The 19,425-nt window shown below is 41.4% G+C and overlaps 1 protein-coding gene across 1 annotated transcript in view; it reads left to right on the forward strand.

Annotated features, from left to right (window-relative positions):
• Positions 1 to 15,932, forward strand: part of LOC122574139 — a 41,396-nt gene extending 25,464 nt beyond the window's left edge. Inside the window, exon 3 of the mRNA XM_043741346.1 lies at positions 15,836 to 15,932. Within this exon, the coding sequence (XP_043597281.1) occupies positions 15,836 to 15,919 (84 nt within the window). The 3' untranslated portion in view covers positions 15,920 to 15,932. The remainder of the gene's footprint in view (positions 1 to 15,835) is intronic.
• The last annotated feature ends 3,493 nt before the right edge of the window (positions 15,933 to 19,425 follow it).

The raw sequence follows: 19,425 nt of genomic DNA on the forward strand, positions 1-19,425 counted from the left end.
AAATCAGAAATAGTGTACATACATTTTATGCAACCAGTCAGAGTTAATCCACGTTTGTTTGACTGTAAACTAATGCGTATACGTCACAAAGTATTAGTACGCTTCATCTACGGTGTTCCCATGCTTTCATCCGTTATTTACATATGTACGTACGTTTCTAAGAAATTGCCACCAGGAATATCCAGTAATATCAAATTAAACTGCATTAGACGTGGTCGATTAAAATGAGCCTGGGAAACAAGGGGCACAAGCACGACAGTTAGTTGTTCCGTTGTCTCGTAACAATAGAACGACAAGTGTCATTAGGAGCAATTTTCTTCGCTAAACAACGCGATGTTGGATGTTTTACGGTGCAATCAGGGTAACAAGCAATCACTCAAACGGATTAAACAAAATTTCGTAAAGGTTAGTCGGCCCAGGAAGAACGTCGAGGGAAAACACAGATAGAAACATAACGAACGAAAATTGGAACGCTCGAGCAGCAAAGTAAATCACATTGAAGCCGTGCAAAGGATCCGCACGACCTTGTTTCGTTTCCTGTCACGGTATCGAGAAGGTCGACATGACGATGGCGCGCTGCGACGCTGCTCCGCGCTAGAAAAACGAATGCAAATGGAGAAACGCTTTCGAACGAGCCACGTCGATCCGATTACCGTCGCGTCCCGTGGACGGGTGTCACCGGCCATTAGTGGGAACTCGAATTTCAAATCCCGTTTCCGTGATTACCGCGCCGGAAACGAATCCGTGAAAGAGAAGAGGTACGAAGAAAGGGAGAGAGAGAGAGAAAGAGAGAGAGAGAGAGAGAGAGAGAGAAAAGAACAAAAATACACGGTTGGAAGGTGGTTGAAGAGAAAGCACGGATCTGTGACAGCTGCTGATCATTCCGTGGAATCCTTCTGTCGGTGATCGAAAAGTCGAGCTTCTGAATATCAATTTGTCCGCAGAGTTGCCGACATTCTACGCCATGTGACTTTAATCGCGGTTCGGGATTATCAAACGGGAGGGAGGGAAGTTTTTGGTCGCTTTATCAAAGTCGGCCCTCGGTAATAAGTCGTTGGTCGAACGAATCAAAGGAAGAGCAATTTCGAAGTTGAACCAAAATGGATATCCTTGGATTCTCATCTAAGGAATGACGAAATGTTTTTTCGAGTTCGAAGAAATTCAATGGAAGTTTGCATGGGACTTACAGGGTCGGTCGATGATTTTATCACCAACGATTAATCTGTCTTTGACCTTTCGAGTCATTCTTCCTCCGGCTAATAAAGGATGTTTGCTTCGTCTGACGTAATTCAAAATTTCAGTAGATCGATGCGAAAGGCAGAGAACTAAAACTGGGTAAGATCTCAGAGCCAAGATATCTTCGAAGATGGATAAGAATTCAAAGAGAAACATTGTTGCAAAGATCTTGAGTAGAAAAGGAACGCGATAGTCAGACAATCGAAACCCACGCTCCTATCGTTATAAATATGGCATCACCGCAAAAAATACAATCTCCATTTCAACAAATCGACCTGCCCTAGACCCATCCATCACGCATCGAATCGAAATCAAAATCCACGCGGCATCTTTCATATCAGCCATAACGCTGAACGATCCTACAGTGAACGGCGTTAGCAGCATGCAGTGTTCCACGATAATGTCGAGCCTTCGTGACATAAAAGGTGGCAAAAGCAATGAGGAGCGGAGGAGGAGAGGCGGAAGGAAGCAGTGTAAATAGAAAACGAGAGAGAAGGTATAAGAGACAGGCGTAAGAGGAAAGAGAAAGAAAGAAAAGGAGGGAGCGAGAAGGTGGTGAAAGAGCGAGTGGAAGCTGGCAGGAGGGGTTAGGTTCGTCGGATGGGTCGAATGGGTGGTGGATGGGCGGTGGATGGGCGCTAGAGCGTAACCTGATATAGCTGCCAGCAAGCTGCCGTAGACCGCTATCGTATCCTCCTCCCGTTCCTCCCTTCTCTGAGTCGGTGTCCCACCTTCAGCTTCCATCCTTCTTTGCCTCCACTCTTCGTCTGACTGCATACGCTTCCTAGAGATGCACGGTTACCCAGGAATATTCCCAACGTAAATGCAGCATCGATGTTTTCTCAGCGTCGAGGCATGTAGACGATTCTCCCTGTCTTTCGCCTGTTCCTTTCTTTTCTCCGTCGTCCATTTCGTATTCTTATTCTCCTTATTCTTTTCCTCGATCCTGGTTATGGTTTATCAGCCTTTCGTTCTCTTCTTTCTGCTCTGCTTCGGATGTTACATCGTACCGATGCCGTTTTATTCGCTGATCCAGAATACAGCAGCTGTTACAGCCAGGAGACAGCCTAATAGAGCAACTGCTCGATATTCGCTCGAGACAATCGCGGATCCTTCGACCTTAAACCTGAGCGTAGGCGTAGGCGAGCCGAACCCCGGAATTGAATATCGTTTTGCAACGGCTGCCATCCGGTTAGAAGCGCACCGTCTTTTATTTTCGGTTGCTTCATTGCTTCGAGAGAAATTTGTAGGAAGTGGTCTGATTACGTAACACGAGGTGGCTGTAGAAATAATCTCGCTACTCTGCGGTAAAGTTTCTACGAAAGCCAGGTAGCAGGTATTGTGCAGGAAGATCCGAACGCTACAGCTCTACGATCATGTTCTACTTCTTTTCACTTGGTATTCTTTCCCGAATCGAAGCGCGGCAAAGTTTCACTCGGGATCTTCGATATCTAAAATTCATTGTTTCCACCCTAGCATCTTCTTAGCTTAGAAGAATTTCCGAGCTTTCATCTTGAAATTACCTCGCTGCTCTTCTTAACGCGGAGAAACAAGAGGAAAAAGGAGCAACTATCGAAGAACTTCGCCGAGATGAAAATTGATTACGCGATTTCTCCTCTTTCATACCCTCCCCTAACGCTTGCATTACGTCATAATATTACGCAAGGGATGAAAAAGGAAGGAGGTGCAACGAATAAATAGCAAAATAGCGAGATTGTACGGTCTCATTATCGCAATTCACCTGTGATAGTTATGAAATATTCCTAGCGTCATTACGGTTTCTATAAATACACGCTAGCAAACTAAGGGCGGCGAGTTCCGCGCGAGCTATCAGCGCGTTTTCGCCGCACGCGCCGGCTGATGGAAGCTGTTGTGCCTGCTCCTTTTGTTCTCGGTTGTTTCGCGAAATTCTCGGGAATTCATTGCCGACGCGCGGTAGACAAATGCAGCAAATAGAATTACCCTACTCGCAGTGAATTATTAAACGCATATTCGTGATGTATTCTTAATTAAAGTCCCTGTGATTCGTCGCGCAGAACGTTGATGAGTACTCTTAGCGTTGCCCACATGGAAGGATGGATCTCATCGTATGGTCGCAAATATTATGAATTTTAATTAAAATCAAACTAATCTTGACGTTCTTTTTGACAGTCGGTTTAGACGTCGAGAGGTTACAGATCATTCTGGATTTTGCATTTTTCACGATAAAGAGATCGAAAGAAAGTCACGAATCGCGGTTTGTAGAACGTTTGTTTATTTATTCGCAAGCTCGATGAAAATGAAAGTTCCTGTGGTAGGAGGAAGTGAAATATTTTAACCACTATTTTACCGCTTTCTCTTTTATATTTCAGTTGCGTATGACACGATTTCATACTACGTTTCATAAAAACGCGATTGCCTTTCAAGGAAACGCTCTCTAATTAAACTAAAAGACTATTTAAAATATAAACCTGCAATTTTTCTGAAAAGCACCACGATATACCGTGAAAACCAAGTCTATAGTATTCAAACACTTCAATCCCCTTATAAAAGCAACAATAGAAGTAATCTTACGTCATTAGTCAACACGCTAACTGCTCCATTAAACCAAGTTGAACGACTTTATTTAATAATTTTCCTCGTAGATGAAATTAAAGGTGAAATTTACGTCCTTTGTTCCCTTCTTGTATTTTTTCCCGCGAAATTGGAGCGCTAGCTCCGTGAGTCACATGTAGTGCCAGCCACTCAAACAAGCGTACTTTCTCGTCGATCGGGGGGTAGGGGGTGGGCCTATTAACCTCGGTAAAACGCACCGGTTAATTAGCTCCGCCTCGTCGATACTCGTTATAAACCGTTCTTATCGATATCGTAGGTTTGGAACGACACCATTACCGAAGTTCAGTCCGTGGGAACGGTTTTGTCCTCCGTTTAGGGCAACTTGAGAACTCCATTATCCTCGTGGACCGCTCCCTGCAGGCATTCCCCAAAACCAAGCAACACTATTGACCAAGATCCTCCAGAAAGCGGAACGAGGATTGTTGTAACTAAATGGCCTTGAACTCTATTAGATACCGGAATTCGGGTATTAAAATCTCTTTTTACACGTCTGCATTCTCCGCCGGTCGTGTCATAACGGCGTAATGCCGCCGATTAATGCTAAGGTTACGCAACTGGTAATTAGACGGTGTGGGTATTCGTTAAGCGTTAATGTTTCTTGTAACGTGTGTTTATTATGTTGTTGGAACACGATCTCTAATGGGCTATCGTGGTTACGAGTGTTGGAATTGTTTTCGAGAATTGGAGGATGGTGTTCTGTTTCATTAGTGGATAGATTAATAAAAAAGAGGATTCATAAAACTAACGAATTAGTAAAAATCGTCATTATCGAAAGATTGAATGATATACTGGTGTTTTAAGGTTTAATAGTAGTAATTAAGATAGTTGGAGATCTCGTTGCTCGGATCGAACATTGCCGTATAAACTTGAAATAGCTGGATATCTTAAGAGTAGTAAAAGTTTGAACTGCCGTGATTATCTAAGTGTTCGATTAAGGGCTACGCTCGTGCAACGCTTATTATCTCATCGGTAACCTATTAGAATCATTTTCCAATTTTTCTGGAATACACTGTGCTACTTGTACCATTTAGTCCAAGTAAAGAGTAGAAAATTATATATCATTTGGTTTGGTAGATTATGTATTGCACAAATCTTTGGAAGTCAAATATTTAAAATAGGAAGGATATTCGTATAATATTGATCATATCTTTTCGTTAATCTATCAAAATTGTTTCGTAATTCTTTTAAAAGATCCTACATGATTTTGTCATATTACTTGTAAAATTTAATCGAAATGACAAATAGAAAATATTTGCGAAATAATATATATTTCAATGAATACATTGATCATGAATTTTACAAGCATTATTTATAATAGGAAACACGTTTGTTTAAAATCTCCTTAATAACTTATCAGAATCATTTTGCAATTCTTCCAAAACATCCGGTAAACTTTCACTGTATTATTGGTAACATTTGGTCCAAATAACAAATAGAAAATATTTGTAGCGTGTTGTATATCAATCGGGAAGTTGAGTCATGAATTCCACAGGTTTGACATTTTATTGGAAGACAGGTAATGAAAGTGTTACAGTCCATAGATTCGCATAGCTTCCTTGAATAATAAAATTACACGCAAAATTAATTTCTCCGCCAGGCGTTTCTGGCGCAGCTCGGCGGCTCGTTAATCGCAGTCCGTTATGTTTACATCGCATTAAAATTACATCCCAACTTGGGAAATGTATAACACGACGAATTTTCCATCGGTCGATTCACGCGAGCGCACTGAGCCTATCTTTTACAATCATCAATCATCCTTGCCAAGGGATCAACCACACCAATAAAACGACGCGGGTGAACAGTCAACCCTGTACTTTACTCAAATTCTCAAAATCTACCCTAAATAGAATAACAAGAACTCTTACGAAGAGAAACTTTTTAACGTTTTAGATTTTCAACCATCATAAGGAATAGATAACATATTTGTGATTCTTAGGGTTTCAATGCCACTCTGGTTCATTTGCAGACCTGAAATTGTATCTTAAAGGAACAAGGTTATGTACCCGCGGTGAAGAAATGTACTGAAATGTCACGAAACGTCGGAATAAAGACAGAGCGTACTGATAACACGATTGAAACCCGAAGAATCACAGGTATGTCAATTTTAAACGTTACGAATCTTACAAAACTCTTGGAATGCTGATTACCGAGGAAAGATGGATTATCTCGCGTCTTTTACGCTTTAAATTTTCCACTAAAAACCCTGTTAAACCGGTAGAAGCTGAAGCCAGTGAAAGTTGCTGGTAAGGTAGCCATCAGTAGCGATTCACTGGCTGCAAATCCTGGAAAATCCTAATTGGCTACGATTCGTTAATCCCGGCACCTCGAAGAAGACCGTCGGAATGTCACGTTAGGCGAAACATCCGATTCCCTGTCGATCTATCGATATTCCTGTAAAAATACGCTTTCGCCGAGCGTGGCTGGCAGCTCGTCGTTGCTCAGCCGTCCATGGCCGATAAAACGACGAGACGAGCGTGGCGGACAATTTCGTTTTCGCCTGACGAGAGTTCCAAACGAGCCCAGTAACAGCATCGGTGCCAGCAGCAGCCAGCATCGAACCGATCTACGTAGGATCTGGCAGCAGCTGCAGCGGCGCCCGTGACTGCAGCTGCATCGAGGTCGACCGTATGGAGGAGAGAAGGAGGTGTGTGTGCACGTGAAGAGAGAAAGAGAGAGAGAGAGAAGGGTGTGAGATAGGGAGAAAGAGGAAAGGGTGCGGGGGAAAGGGTTCTTGCATCCGGCAGGGTGCAAGTGCTGACGTGTAGCAGCGTGCACGTATTGCAAAATAGAGGCAGAGAACGGCTGATGCAGGGTAAAGAGTGTGTGCAACGATGGAAAAGAGAAGCTTGGACGATGCGCCAGCCGTGCAGCCTACCACGTGGACCGCCCGTTTTTAAAGAGCTTGTATCGAGATTCTTTTTGGATCGGACTACTGTCCGGGAGATTGCCTATTTCAAATCGTTCTGGATTATGAATTTGCAATTTACATTTTACACTTCTAACGGGACGCGTTACTGTGAACAGTCTGGCTATTGGGATACTTGGAATTCTTATACGGTATCAGGCTATTGAATATTTTATCGTACATGTAGATTCGCATAAATGTTTTGATTTCAATTGGAAATGTTCACGAATTTTACTTCCGCCGGGCGCACCAGTCCTTTGATAGGTAATTAAGTTACTAATTTAAAAAATTTCATTTTAAAGGAGAACTTGTGCCATAGCTGAAACTTAAAGAAACGTGTTTATATACCATTTCCAATTTTTCGTTTCGCTAAGAATTTATTTGTAATTTTCAATAGCATAAAATTAATCTTCCAATTTGAAACAATTTTATTTGCATATGTTCCATCTTCTGCGTTAGAATAAAAAAGTGACTGTATCTGGTAAATAATCGTCGAAATAAGAATTCCTGAGTGCAGCCCGATTTCACAAGAATAGGCGAAAACCGTAGAATTTAAACGCACGTATTTCTCAAACAAATTCGAAATAAAGAAAATAATGGCTTACACCGCGATTCTCTAATTTTACTTGAACTACATCGTATTTCATTTTTAAAGAAGTACTGACATTTTGTTTTATTTGCTAGAATAAGTACGGTAAGGCTACTTCTTCTGATACGTATTTTAATAAATTAAAGTATCCTTTGCTAGTTGAATCCGTTGCGTGGATCCAACAGGTATGCATTGATATTAACGTCGAAAAATGACCAATAGGAAAATTGGCAAAGGAGGATGTTTTCTAACGTCCAAGTATTAGATTCTTAATTCTGAGAAATTTCATATGGAGAATGTACGAATTATCTCGGCGAAAAGGAAAACAGAACCATTAAAATCAATATTTGCGATCTTCTCCATTCTTTATTTAGCTCGTGAACGATGTAACGAGATATCAATATTGAATTTCCGTACGATATAATTAGATTTTCTCGCACGAACCACCTGCGCACTGTTTGATGAATGAAACGTGGAACAGTCTCTACTTACGTTGACGTTTCATCAGCAGTTTATTTATTTTTTCATGTGTCCCTGTACAAGATAGGTCTCGCGTATCGTAAAATGTCGACAGCCGGTGTTCCCAGGATGAAACTTTAAATTCTTGATGAACGCGGTCGGAACGATGTAATAAGAAACTCCCTGAGAGGAAAAGAAGTCTCTTCCGCTAACCTCCTTCCTTTTCAGGTGCTTCTTGCATAATTCGCGATTTCGTAATTTGGCAAAGGGTGTTAATTAAACCGGCAATCTGTTCCCTCGTTTCTCCAAAGCAACGCAGCTGACGCCACGACAACGCGCAACTTTCTGTTTGACACTAGATACGTGATATTTCGCGAAGGCAATGAACCCAGCAACGAAGGGCGTACTGCTCAGCTGGAATGAATTTAAAGCTCGTAAACTCGCTTTCGAACAAATCGCATCGACGAGCCTCTGAACGATTCCACGCTTCGCTAATTATTGTGTCTTGATGCACGTGAGATTCTTCGTGCAATATTAACGCTTTCGTGCGTTCATTCTCTCTCTTTTCCTATATTTCTATGCATGTATACTATCGGCTATAAGTTTTAGCATATCCGCTCGTTACATTTATCGAAAAATTGTGATAAAAATTTTACTTGATTTAAAATTTTACAGAATAAGGCTCATACGATGCGAGCAAAGCGACAGTAAAATAAGAGAAAAAATAGAAGCAGCGAGATGAATTAATTGTTTCGCTGTAGACATATCTTATGGCTTAACACGGCTGGCTTAATTTTGTTAACTTGACTTGAAAAATGCATTCTTCTTTCATAAACTATTACGATGTTAAATTACGGTGCAGTAGTCCTAAATTAATCTCTTTGTGTTCTAGTTAACGTACCCATTCTGAAAGCTCTGTGCTTGAGTTTTTGGAATCTAGGTTAATTTTTAATTATTTGTGGAATATAGACTATAGGATATAATATTATAATTAGCTGTGCATGATTCGGTCTGTTTTTTGAAAGTTTGACCCCTGAAAGTGAAACTTTTAATAAACATTATTTTAGGAGATGTGTCAAGAGAAATTTTACAATCATTTACAGCTGATTCTGTTTTCGTAATACGTATGACGATTTACTATCTAAATTCATTCGTTAAAATAACAAAACAAGCTTGCGGATTGTCAGTCAACTCTTGTAGAAAATAGATGAAGTTTGGCCTTTGGAATGAGTAAACTTCCGCTTCGACATGTTCTACCCTGCTGGTTAATTCGAAACCCGCTTCAACTCGAGATACGTAAATTCGACGCGACGCACGGTGCGGCATTTGACTAACTGACTAATGGTATCATCGAATAATAAGATCAAAATCGAGGAATGATTTTTTCGATTTTTGTTCGCTTCATGCCGCAACGAAAGAAGAAAGTTTCAAATAAGCAAGCCTCGCCGAACCATTATTACGCCCAATTAGAAACGAATTTCACACATACGTCTCTTACTCGCGTCCTCTCATTCGTTGTCTCTCGAATTTCAACGCGTGCGACGCACGACTGATCGACGGAATTGCCGTGGAAACTAGTTGAACGAACTGTAATTACGCGCACACGGGACGGTGTCGCGCTTCGATTCGAGTCGCATGGGAGACTGGCCTTGTTTCGATGGTACGCAATCGCTCGCCGCGAATTTCGTGCCTCGGATCCGCGATACACATCACTGATCACGATGAACCAGACACCCACGAAATTATGAACGCGATAATTAATTAACTCTCGTCGTTTGGAGGAAAGTTGGAGCGCGGTGAACGCGACTCCCGGCACAATGCATCGACGAGAACTTGCATCGGGAAGTTTGATTCACACCGTAGGAAATGATTAGCCGTGTAAACAACCGCTGCTGAATTCTGTCGAGACCGTGATCATTTGATAATTATCGGCTTAAATATAAGGCACGACTTGAAAAGCGTAATTTGTGTCGGCAAATTTTTAACAGGAAAATAAAAAATATTTATTTAATTCCGGAATTATCAACCAATTCCAATTCCAATTTTGACCAATTCGTAATTTTTCATAGAAATTGTGTGGACTTACAGTAGCTAGAAAAAGTATTGCGTACACTCCTATTTTCCAATAAAGCAAGTTTTTCATTAGGTTCTATATTTTATTTTCATAGTACCAAATTTTTGTAGCCTGATGAAAGTTATTTCATTATATTTAGAGCTAATCAATTAATTAATTAACGCATCGAATAAAAATTTATTTCTCTCTTGCATAGCTTATTTTCATTCCTCTGGAATTGATTTTATAGTTTAGATGTTGATAATTGCCAGGCTAACATTGAATGAAACTTCACGAATATTTTATTCATCGCTATATAAATTTTACGAAAGCTTTTTACAAAAAAGCATCGTGCATTGAAAAAGTTGCGAACAGTTCGACAGTTCATTATTCACAGTTCCTGTAGTTCCACTCCCTATTGAAATCAAAAGGGAAATTCAGAATGATACAAGGTCAGTTCTAATAAAAAAAAAAAACCAGCGAATACGCCAAATAAGCGTCGAGTCGAAATAAAAATTCAAATAATAATAAGCATGTAGCAAAAAGCGCAGAGAAAGTTCGAAAAACATTGAGCCTCCTGAACGTTCTATATACGGTGTCTCATCGAAGATATCCATAGAGCTAAGAAATCGCCGCGTCAGTGGTTCAGGAGTGGTTGATAACGCGGTTGGATGAAGGAAAAAAGAAAGAAGAGAGAAAAAGAGAGGAGATACATACACGGAGGATTAGAGCAATAACGTAGAGGCGACTGGTTTCTAAAGAGAGGACAAGAATGCGTAAAGAAGGCAGGAGGAAAAGTGAAAAAAAGTAGCGAAGGACGTGGTCAGAATAAGAAGACATCGCGGAGGCAAAAATCAGTCGGTGGAAATATTTTAGCACCACAGGATGAATCTCTCGATGACAATTGCAGCGCGTGAAACCTAGTCCCGCAGCTTTTCCCTTTTACGGTATGGTCGTGGAGCGTCTCTTTTTGCGCTGCGACAAGCCACGCACTTCTGGCCGGAAGCGAAATTTCCGTATTACGCTCAGTGGTATGTCTCGTTGCCTCGATATCGTTTCGCGTTCTTCCCATCCCACCGGCGCAGCGGCTCGTTCCTTGCTTTGATCAACGTTCCTCGGGAAAAGGACATCGTGTTGTGTGGCCCTTTGTGCGGTCCCGGCGTGGCATGGTAACCGTTGCCTGAAAGGTTACGCTACTGGCTGTGCACTCCCTATCGACGACACGACACAACGATGGTGCGCGATTCTCTCCGTCGGAGAGAGAGGAGTAGGGAAAGAGTCGACCAGACCCGGAAGTCGGGACGCGAAATTAATATTAAAATATGCATGAAGCGCGGTCGCGTATTGCCGTCACGGAATTCGTTAGCGCGTTCTTATCTCGGGCTGGTTTTCTGGCCCCGGCACGAAAGCAATATTCTAGTGTTACGAGGCACGAGCAGCCCAATATACCCCGGTTCGACTGACCGGCTCGATGGTTCGATCGGCTTTGCTCGATCAAAAGACACGATGCAACCCTTTGCGCCTGCCGGTCCCTTTAGGGGTGTAGCATATAAATTGCTCCCATCGATTCTACGTCAGCGATTGTGCGACGTCGATGCAACCAGCTCCCGTTGTAGCCTTTCTCGTCTATGTATGTCGGGCTGGATGAGCTTAGGCCAGGTGGGGGTATGTGTTTCGTAAAACGGGGAATTGCTGCGCGCCATACCGATTCTGTGAGGGGACCTTTGACCGAGAAAGAGAAAGAGATTGTGATTAGTGTTTTAAAAGGGAAGCCAAGTATTCAGCGGATTTTAGATTGCTACGTATCTGCGATAATTTGTTGATAATGTTTAAAACCTATTGTGCGAGCTCTCGTCTCTTTATTTTAAACGGCTTTCGTTACTCGTCTTTTGAACGAACGCTCAGACGAAAATAATTGTTTCTCCAAAAGAACGTACGGGGTAATTTAGCATTATAAAACTCAGAAACACGCTTTAAGCAATAACTTTTAACTAGAGCAAACGATACTGGCACTTATGGTGTCCCGAGGGATTGTTTAAAATTATACTATTTCCTGTTAAAATGCACAGTAATGAATAAAGTAAGTATTCAGAAGGATAATTTTATACGGAACACTATGCGCCTTTATTCTCAGCATATTTCTACCGTTACATTCTACGGAATTACATACTAAAATTATTAATCCACTTCTTTATTCTCGTACTAAAACGAGCCGTTTTGTTCCCATATAATATTCCAAAAAAAATATTCTTGTCTTCCTTAATTTATTAATCAAATAATACAACGTACATTTAACTCATTTAGTAACAATTACAAGATTCATTATGTGAATTAATAAAATGAATACAGCCAGCTTGAATAAATGAATATTATTGTCGCGTATGCTAGGATTTTAAGTTTTCCTGGTGCGCATTTTAACGTTGGTGTAGGTCCAATCGAACAGAAGCTCTACAGATAAATTATTTATTGATCAAACAATTATAAAATATAGGAATACGTTGCGATATCCAGAGCGTCACAAAATTTGCGAGGATTAATTCTAGACATCAGAACAACGAAAAATGTTTCTGCACATAAACGTCATTCGAGACTTATTTTCAAAGTTAAAAGCCATTACAGGTAAGAATTTCCTGTTTCTATCCAAGTACATAATTAATACCTCATCCTCTCAAGAAGCTAGCAACTCACTTTTATACATTCATTTATTATAAAGAGATAGCATAAACAATTGTAAATTCGGAAGTAATTAAAAAGTAATACTTGTAACATCATCACCGTTTCTCGACTTTCAATTCTTGGAATTGAATATCTGTACGACCGTGTGAAATTTCAGTGTAAAAAATATCAAAAAGCAACTGCAAAATTTTTTCTAAAACAGCATGAGTATCTTGAGAAACGCGTGCCCTTGAAAATGCTTTCTGTCTCATCCCGATATCTCAAAGCATTCCGGAGATGCGAGGGCTTTAAAACGTAGTATTACGATACAAGGAATCTGTTCAATAGCCATTGATATACGCGCTATGGCGGTCTGACCTACATTTTTTCCTGCAAATGCGTACTCCGTTCTAGAAGCAGTGAAAAAGCCGTCGAGACAGCATCTGTTACTGACCAGTCTACGCGGCTCGAGTTGGGATAGGTCAGAGAAGACGTGCGAGAGCATGAAGTCTGAGCGCGCGACAAGGACAGAACTAAGGAATGCTAAAAATTCATCGTTTCCTTTGAACGGCGATATCTCGAGAACCATAAGTCGAATCGGAACGCGATGAAGAGAATTTTAAAGGGCAAAATTTCTCGCTTCTAAGGAGCTCCAGTTGGTCGAAAACTTTCGTCCAACTTTGAAGATATTGTTGTTTAAAGTTTTGGTAGTTTTAATAGGATTTAAGCAAGTTTCTAAAGAAAAAATGTAAAAGAAATCTGTTTAGAATCTTTTTCGTTACGGCGAGATTAGCTTCTTCGGGGACCATGGAAATAAATTCTTTCAGATTTGAAGAATTTTTCAATCGCATAATTTAAGCAGATTTGTTTAATTTCGTTTACATCGGTTTCACGAAGTCGTTGGTATATTTAAGCGTACCAATGTGTATTTTGCAACTGCATTATTCAATAAACAGGCGAGTACTTTTATGAGATACACCGGCTGTGTCTCGTAGGGTCGGTTTTGCAAAGTTTTCCTTCGCGTAATTCACTTTCATGCGACTTCCCGCAAAATGTTTGCTTTTGCTCGTCGCGCACTAGCACGCGCGTGCACGTGGCTCCATGAAAATTTACGTAAATAAACCATAGAATATTTGCCGGGAACCGTTTTTTCTCCGATATTTTTTAAAACAACATTGAAAGGATAAACTTTTTGAGGGTAACCAAGAAAATACACACGGCTGAAGGTTTATCCGGCGGGCCTACAAAAATTTCCACCTCGAAATTCACGTTTGAGAAGCTATATTCTATAGTTTTCTTTGCATCTGCCCTCCAAAATATTTCATATAAATTCCAACCTTTCGTTTCGCTGCGGAGTTTGTCCAATCGGATAAAGTAGTCTAAGCGAAAATGTACCGACGATCTTCCAGGTTTCTTTTTCCATGAAAATTCTATCGATTCGTATTCATTTATTGCCGTGCGCATTTCGTTTACTCGAGAATTTTCCCCGAAAGATTCAGGCACGCGGCCAAGAGTACGGACATTGTCGTTATCATCGTCGTTGGAGCATATGTCGGGCCGAAGGAGTCGCGCAACCGGAATACCGATATTCGAATCGACCAGCTACTAGCGCGAGCATCTTTCACCCGGAGTAAGCAATATATTTGCTGCATCGTGTTCCCTATCAATCTGTTAAACGTACCAAGAAAACGAGTTGTTCGTTTTCGTTTATTCCCTGCACAAATTGTCCCATCGATTTTATTCCTGGAATCGTCAAAACTTGCCTATTCGTCGATGGACCATAAGCGTCCAGCAGCATATTACACAGGAAAATTCCAAGTTGGTATTGGAAAAGAAAGAGGAATATTTCGAACGCAGGAAAGGAAGTAGTGACGTAATTTCCAATGTACAAGAAAGACCGAATGGGCTAGACGGACGTTTGCAACGTGTATCGAACTCGAAGTTGCACGATGTGAACGCATAACAAAGTTACAAAACAGGCGGGGATAAAAATTGATTATCGAACTTGCTATTGGTTTCATCTGTTCGGAACACCTTTGCTGCTTGCCAGTTCTTTTCTTCCCATTTTCCCCTTATTCTTCTTTTTCACCTGTTTCTTTTTTCCTTTCGTTTTTTTTCTTCTTTCGATTTTGTCTCGTACAAAACGAGAAGTTTTCGACCCTGGATGGCCTATATCGTATCGATTCGGAGACCGACGGAGTTACTTTGAAACTTGAAATTGCATATTATTGGATTCTATCGACGTCGAGGATATTTCACGCGAAACTAGAATGACCGCGTCCAAACGTATCAATTTCAATTTTTATATATACTTCTGCGCTTTTCCCGTGACCCTCTCTTCTCTCTTTTTCTCTCTTCTCTCCCTTCGGTATCGAAACTCTGTCCCGGCACGTCCGAACGCTTTTATTTTATTCGCATGCCAGCGAGTCGCGTGTTTTGCCTGTTTACTGACTGGAATTGTCGCGTGAATCGAAAACAACTGTACCAGCCACGACAGAATACTTTTTAACTACGGACAAAAGGACACGAACGAGATTGAACTAGTACCGACAATTTATTTCTAATTACTGTCCCGCATACGTAGCAACGTTTTCCGCGGTAGTAATTGTTCAATCGTTAGTCAGTAGGGGCGAAAGAATTGTTGTTCGACACGCGACAGTTAAATCGGCTTTCGTTTATAAAGCCGCGTAAACGCGCGGCGGAAAAATCGTCGTGGACGTTGATGGATGCGAAATCAGCCCTAAAACAATCCGAAGAAAATTGCTCATTCCCTTAACTGCACAGTATAATATAGCGATCAACGAAGTGGGATTAGTTTTTTAACGAACCTCCCCTATAATTCAACTCGCGCGACGCTTCGTGCACGGCTCAGAGAATCGCGTTACGTAAACTGCGTGACTACATGCGCACATAGAACCGCTATAAAACAACAGTATTTCGTAGACAATTTATTTACGCATTAACTTTGCAAAATGGATTAAAAAATATTTTGTTACAAAAAGAGAAGACGAAAGAAAAGCAATGATTAGAAAAATGTATTGCTTCAAGGAAGATTGGAATTCAAAATTTCTGCCAAAATAACAATTTATTTCACGGACTATGTAAAGCTAGCAATGTTCGATAAACGCTTGGTAGTTGGATTCATAGGAAAATTACGAGATACTCGAGAATGAAAGGGTGGCACCTTCAGAGAAGAGCAACGCGCATACTTAAGCGAAAAGCGGGTTCGTTTCTAGCGCAACGCGATATCAATTTGGGCAATTAAACGCTCCCTATCTGTAACGCTTAAACGCGTTATCTACGCTATTATATCCGTTAGCAACCCTTTTGCTTAGGTCTGTAGAACCCCATGGTGAGACTCGTCGAAACGCTGTACCTTGGGAACACGCAGTCGCGACAGCCACCGCGGTATCTATCGGCCTGGTGAAACCTTGTTAGAGGTGAGCACAGTTGGCACTACAATCTCATATCCTGCTCGGCGTACTTGTTGGCGTCGTGAGGACTGTTCCGACCAAATGAAACCTCAGCCTTTCGTCCGCAAATATCGTCGCAACGCTGCGATAGGGAAGGATCAGCTCAGATCTTAGACGACGCCTTGAGAACCAGAATGTCTATCCGTAATTTGTTTTTTCTTGATATTAAACTGCAGTGTCTCGCGAAAGTATTTGAACACATAGAATTTTTTTTATCAATATATTACGTATGTTACGTAGAACATATCAAAATTATCCTTCTATAATGATTAGGTGCTAAATAGTCATTGAAAGATTAATCGTTGTAATACTTCATCGAAGGTACAAGTTATTTATGAGATAGAATTTAGGAATTTCCAATGATAATTTGTTAAAGTGTTAAACTATCTCTATAGAGTAAATTTTTGAGGCACGATACATAGCCTCAACATCCACCTACCCCTATAAATGTGCTACAAGTTACGTAAAATTTAGATCAGATTAATTACCTCACTTGGCCTTTAATTAAATTATTAAAACTTTAACTTCAATTTTCCATATTTCGCGCAATATTTGTGAGCTGAATTTGAAAATCCCAACAACGGTTAAACTCAAGATTAAATCTACAACCTTACTTTCCTTATTTCCGGGTAATTAATATTTCCATCCGCTATATCACTCAAATACTAGCCAAATTCTAATTAGACGTGAGAGAACGCGATTTAGGAATCTGTAGAAACCAGCTGGTACGAAGAAGTTTGTTTATCCGCGGTCAACTTGGAATAGCGTAACTTTAGAAAAAATAATTAGCCACGGAACCCGTGTCAGAATGTTGAAGTTAATTCCAGAGATAATCGTCGGAACTATTCAGCGAGTGTTCTCGCGGAAGTTGATCCTCGGCGAAATTCGCGTAAATCGTAGGAAAGAAGTCGAAAGGAGAGCGAGAGAAAGATAAAGTTTTTCCGCTGCGTCTTCGAACTGTGCAATTACTAACTAATCGACCAAACTAAAGTTTAAGCCTTTCCTAACGAACACTAACAAATTTTAACTAGATGTCCTCTATACGAACCAGCGAAGGCTGAAATACGCTTTTCGTCGATCAGGGACGACATAAGAAGACGTAAGTACACATTTTAATTCAGAAGTTGAAGAAACTAGCTGGCGTTCGCTTCTTTTCTAGTTGGCAACTTGAAATTCCCGACAGCAGTTCTCTTTACTTAAAATCAACTCACAAAGTTTCTGCCTATGAAAGTTAGAAACACTGTTATTTTTATCAAATTGTCCGCTATATTAATGAAAGTTGACCAACGACTATGAAAATTTATAATTATTTTCCAAATCGAACAATTTTTCAAAACAAAATATTAACAAAATAAATAAATCGTGAAATATATACAACGATGAATGGAAACACATGTTTTGAAAAAGGGAACAATAATCGAAAGGAAACATCACCCACGAACAAAATCATACCGAAATTTGCATCGATCGATCGTAGACATCATCTCAAAGATGATTCACCTTTATCCTTGGAGGCACGCAGGAGCTTTTCCGAAAGATTTACGGATTATTTTCACGATGGCGTGAAACACGACGGATGAGCATCGTCCGGGACAAAAGAAGCATGCAGAGCGCGTTCCATCGCTAAAATGATTGCACCACGGTGATTCATGTGCACGCGAGCAGCCAGCTTCTGTCAAATTCATCACCGCAATATCTTAGAGTGCCCGATGTATTTTAATGCAATCTCCGAATCTAAAACACAGACAAACGTCTTCTAAACGATTCCATCCTCTTTCCAATCCCATACACATTACCCCATGCTGGAATGTAGAAAAACGCATGCATGCAAACCAGCCTATACTATTTGATAGTTGCATCACTGAAATTCCGCTAGACGAAGTTCGTTGGTTTAGCCGCGACAAATAGGTGAAAATTAGGAACGAAGGGGGGAGGGGTTTGATTGGGGAAATACGGGTAAAGGGGTGCGTATAATCGGGCCGCCTGTCGTTCCTCTGTAATAACCGCACGCTATTAAGGGCGGTTGGTTCACAGGCTGACTGAGAGGGATGAAGACGATAGGAGAGAGGAGTTGGAAACGTGGAGAAGGCGAGCGCCGTCTGCCGCAATTAGTTTTACGCTGCTCCTTTCCTTTTCAACCTACAGACGGGGGAGACGGTGATCAGCTGCTATCGCTCTCCCCTTTAGAAGCTCGCCCTCTTGCTTGTCGTTGTAGAGAAATTCAAACACGCGTAACGAAGGTTAATGTCGTGTCTACACAGGGTCGCTTGTCCCTCTTTTTGCTTCCTTTTTCTCCTCTTCCCTCTACATCCCCTGTAGCCCGTGTTCGTTCCGGCAATTCGTTTATAAAGAAGGGTGACTGAAGACAAGTCGCGGTACTTCCTCTCTCCACTGCGGCTGGCTCGTTAAGAATTCATGAGTCGAATATGTTAGGCTGTCGGGGAGGATTGCTTGAAATTTCTACGAACGCATCGGCGAGGGATGTATCCCTTAAACGATTCGAGGGCTTTCGTCGAACTTTCCAATATCGAACCATTTCTCTCGCTCCCCCTGGCTGGAAATCGGCTGGGCTGCTTCTATCCCTCGTTTGATTAGCAACCTCATAAAATATTTATCGACAGAGAAAAATCAGCAAACCCTGGGACACGGGATATTTCGCCATGCTACCGCGCTATGGTAAATATTTTATGTCAATTACGTATTCCGAAAGCGCCGTCCTTTGGGCGTCCACGTTCAAAAGAATTTCTTTAATTTTAGTTCTCTGATCTTTTATGAAATTACACACTCGCTCGTAGGAATAAAAAGCTGCGAGGAACAGAGAGGGAAAAGAGCAACGATACTGAAGGTAGAAACTCTTCTACATTTTCCAAAAGGGGAAACGTTGGAAGTTTCACTGAAAATATGTATGAAGGTACAAATAAGTGACAGTATACCCTCGCATCATGCGCATGCAGAGTTTCGTAGCACGATTCTAGCTCATCCCTTGTGTGTAAACGTCGCTTTGGCATTTATGGGGGCATTTATATCGGCTCGGGGGTTATTCGCCGACCAGAGATAGTTAGAGGCACGATAGCATCGGTGGAGGTGGCTCCAATCATTTCCCAATTAGCAGCTGATTGCGTACAGTCCATGATAGAACTTTGACCTACCGCAGATTGGTCCGGTACGGTTAATTCGGGAACACCAGAGACGTACTCGATGTATGCCGAATGGGGTAGACCGGTAAACGGAGATGCAGTGCAACCAGGTATCGAGGCAGATAGGTGTAGGAGATGGAGAAGGTAGCAGGGGAATGAGGGATTGGCGAGAGAAGGGAGGTTTGGTAGCCTGGCGTTAATATCTCACGACGCGACGCGAAACGAGCCGGCAGCAATATCGGAGATCGCGCAAATTGCGATCGGCAACAGAGATCTTCGTATCCGTGCGCGCACGCGGCCATGAAGGATTTATAGGATGTCCG

This window comes from Bombus pyrosoma, linkage group LG13, assembly GCF_014825855.1.
Source record: "Bombus pyrosoma isolate SC7728 linkage group LG13, ASM1482585v1, whole genome shotgun sequence".
NCBI classification, from domain to species: Eukaryota; Metazoa; Arthropoda; class Insecta; order Hymenoptera; family Apidae; genus Bombus; species Bombus pyrosoma.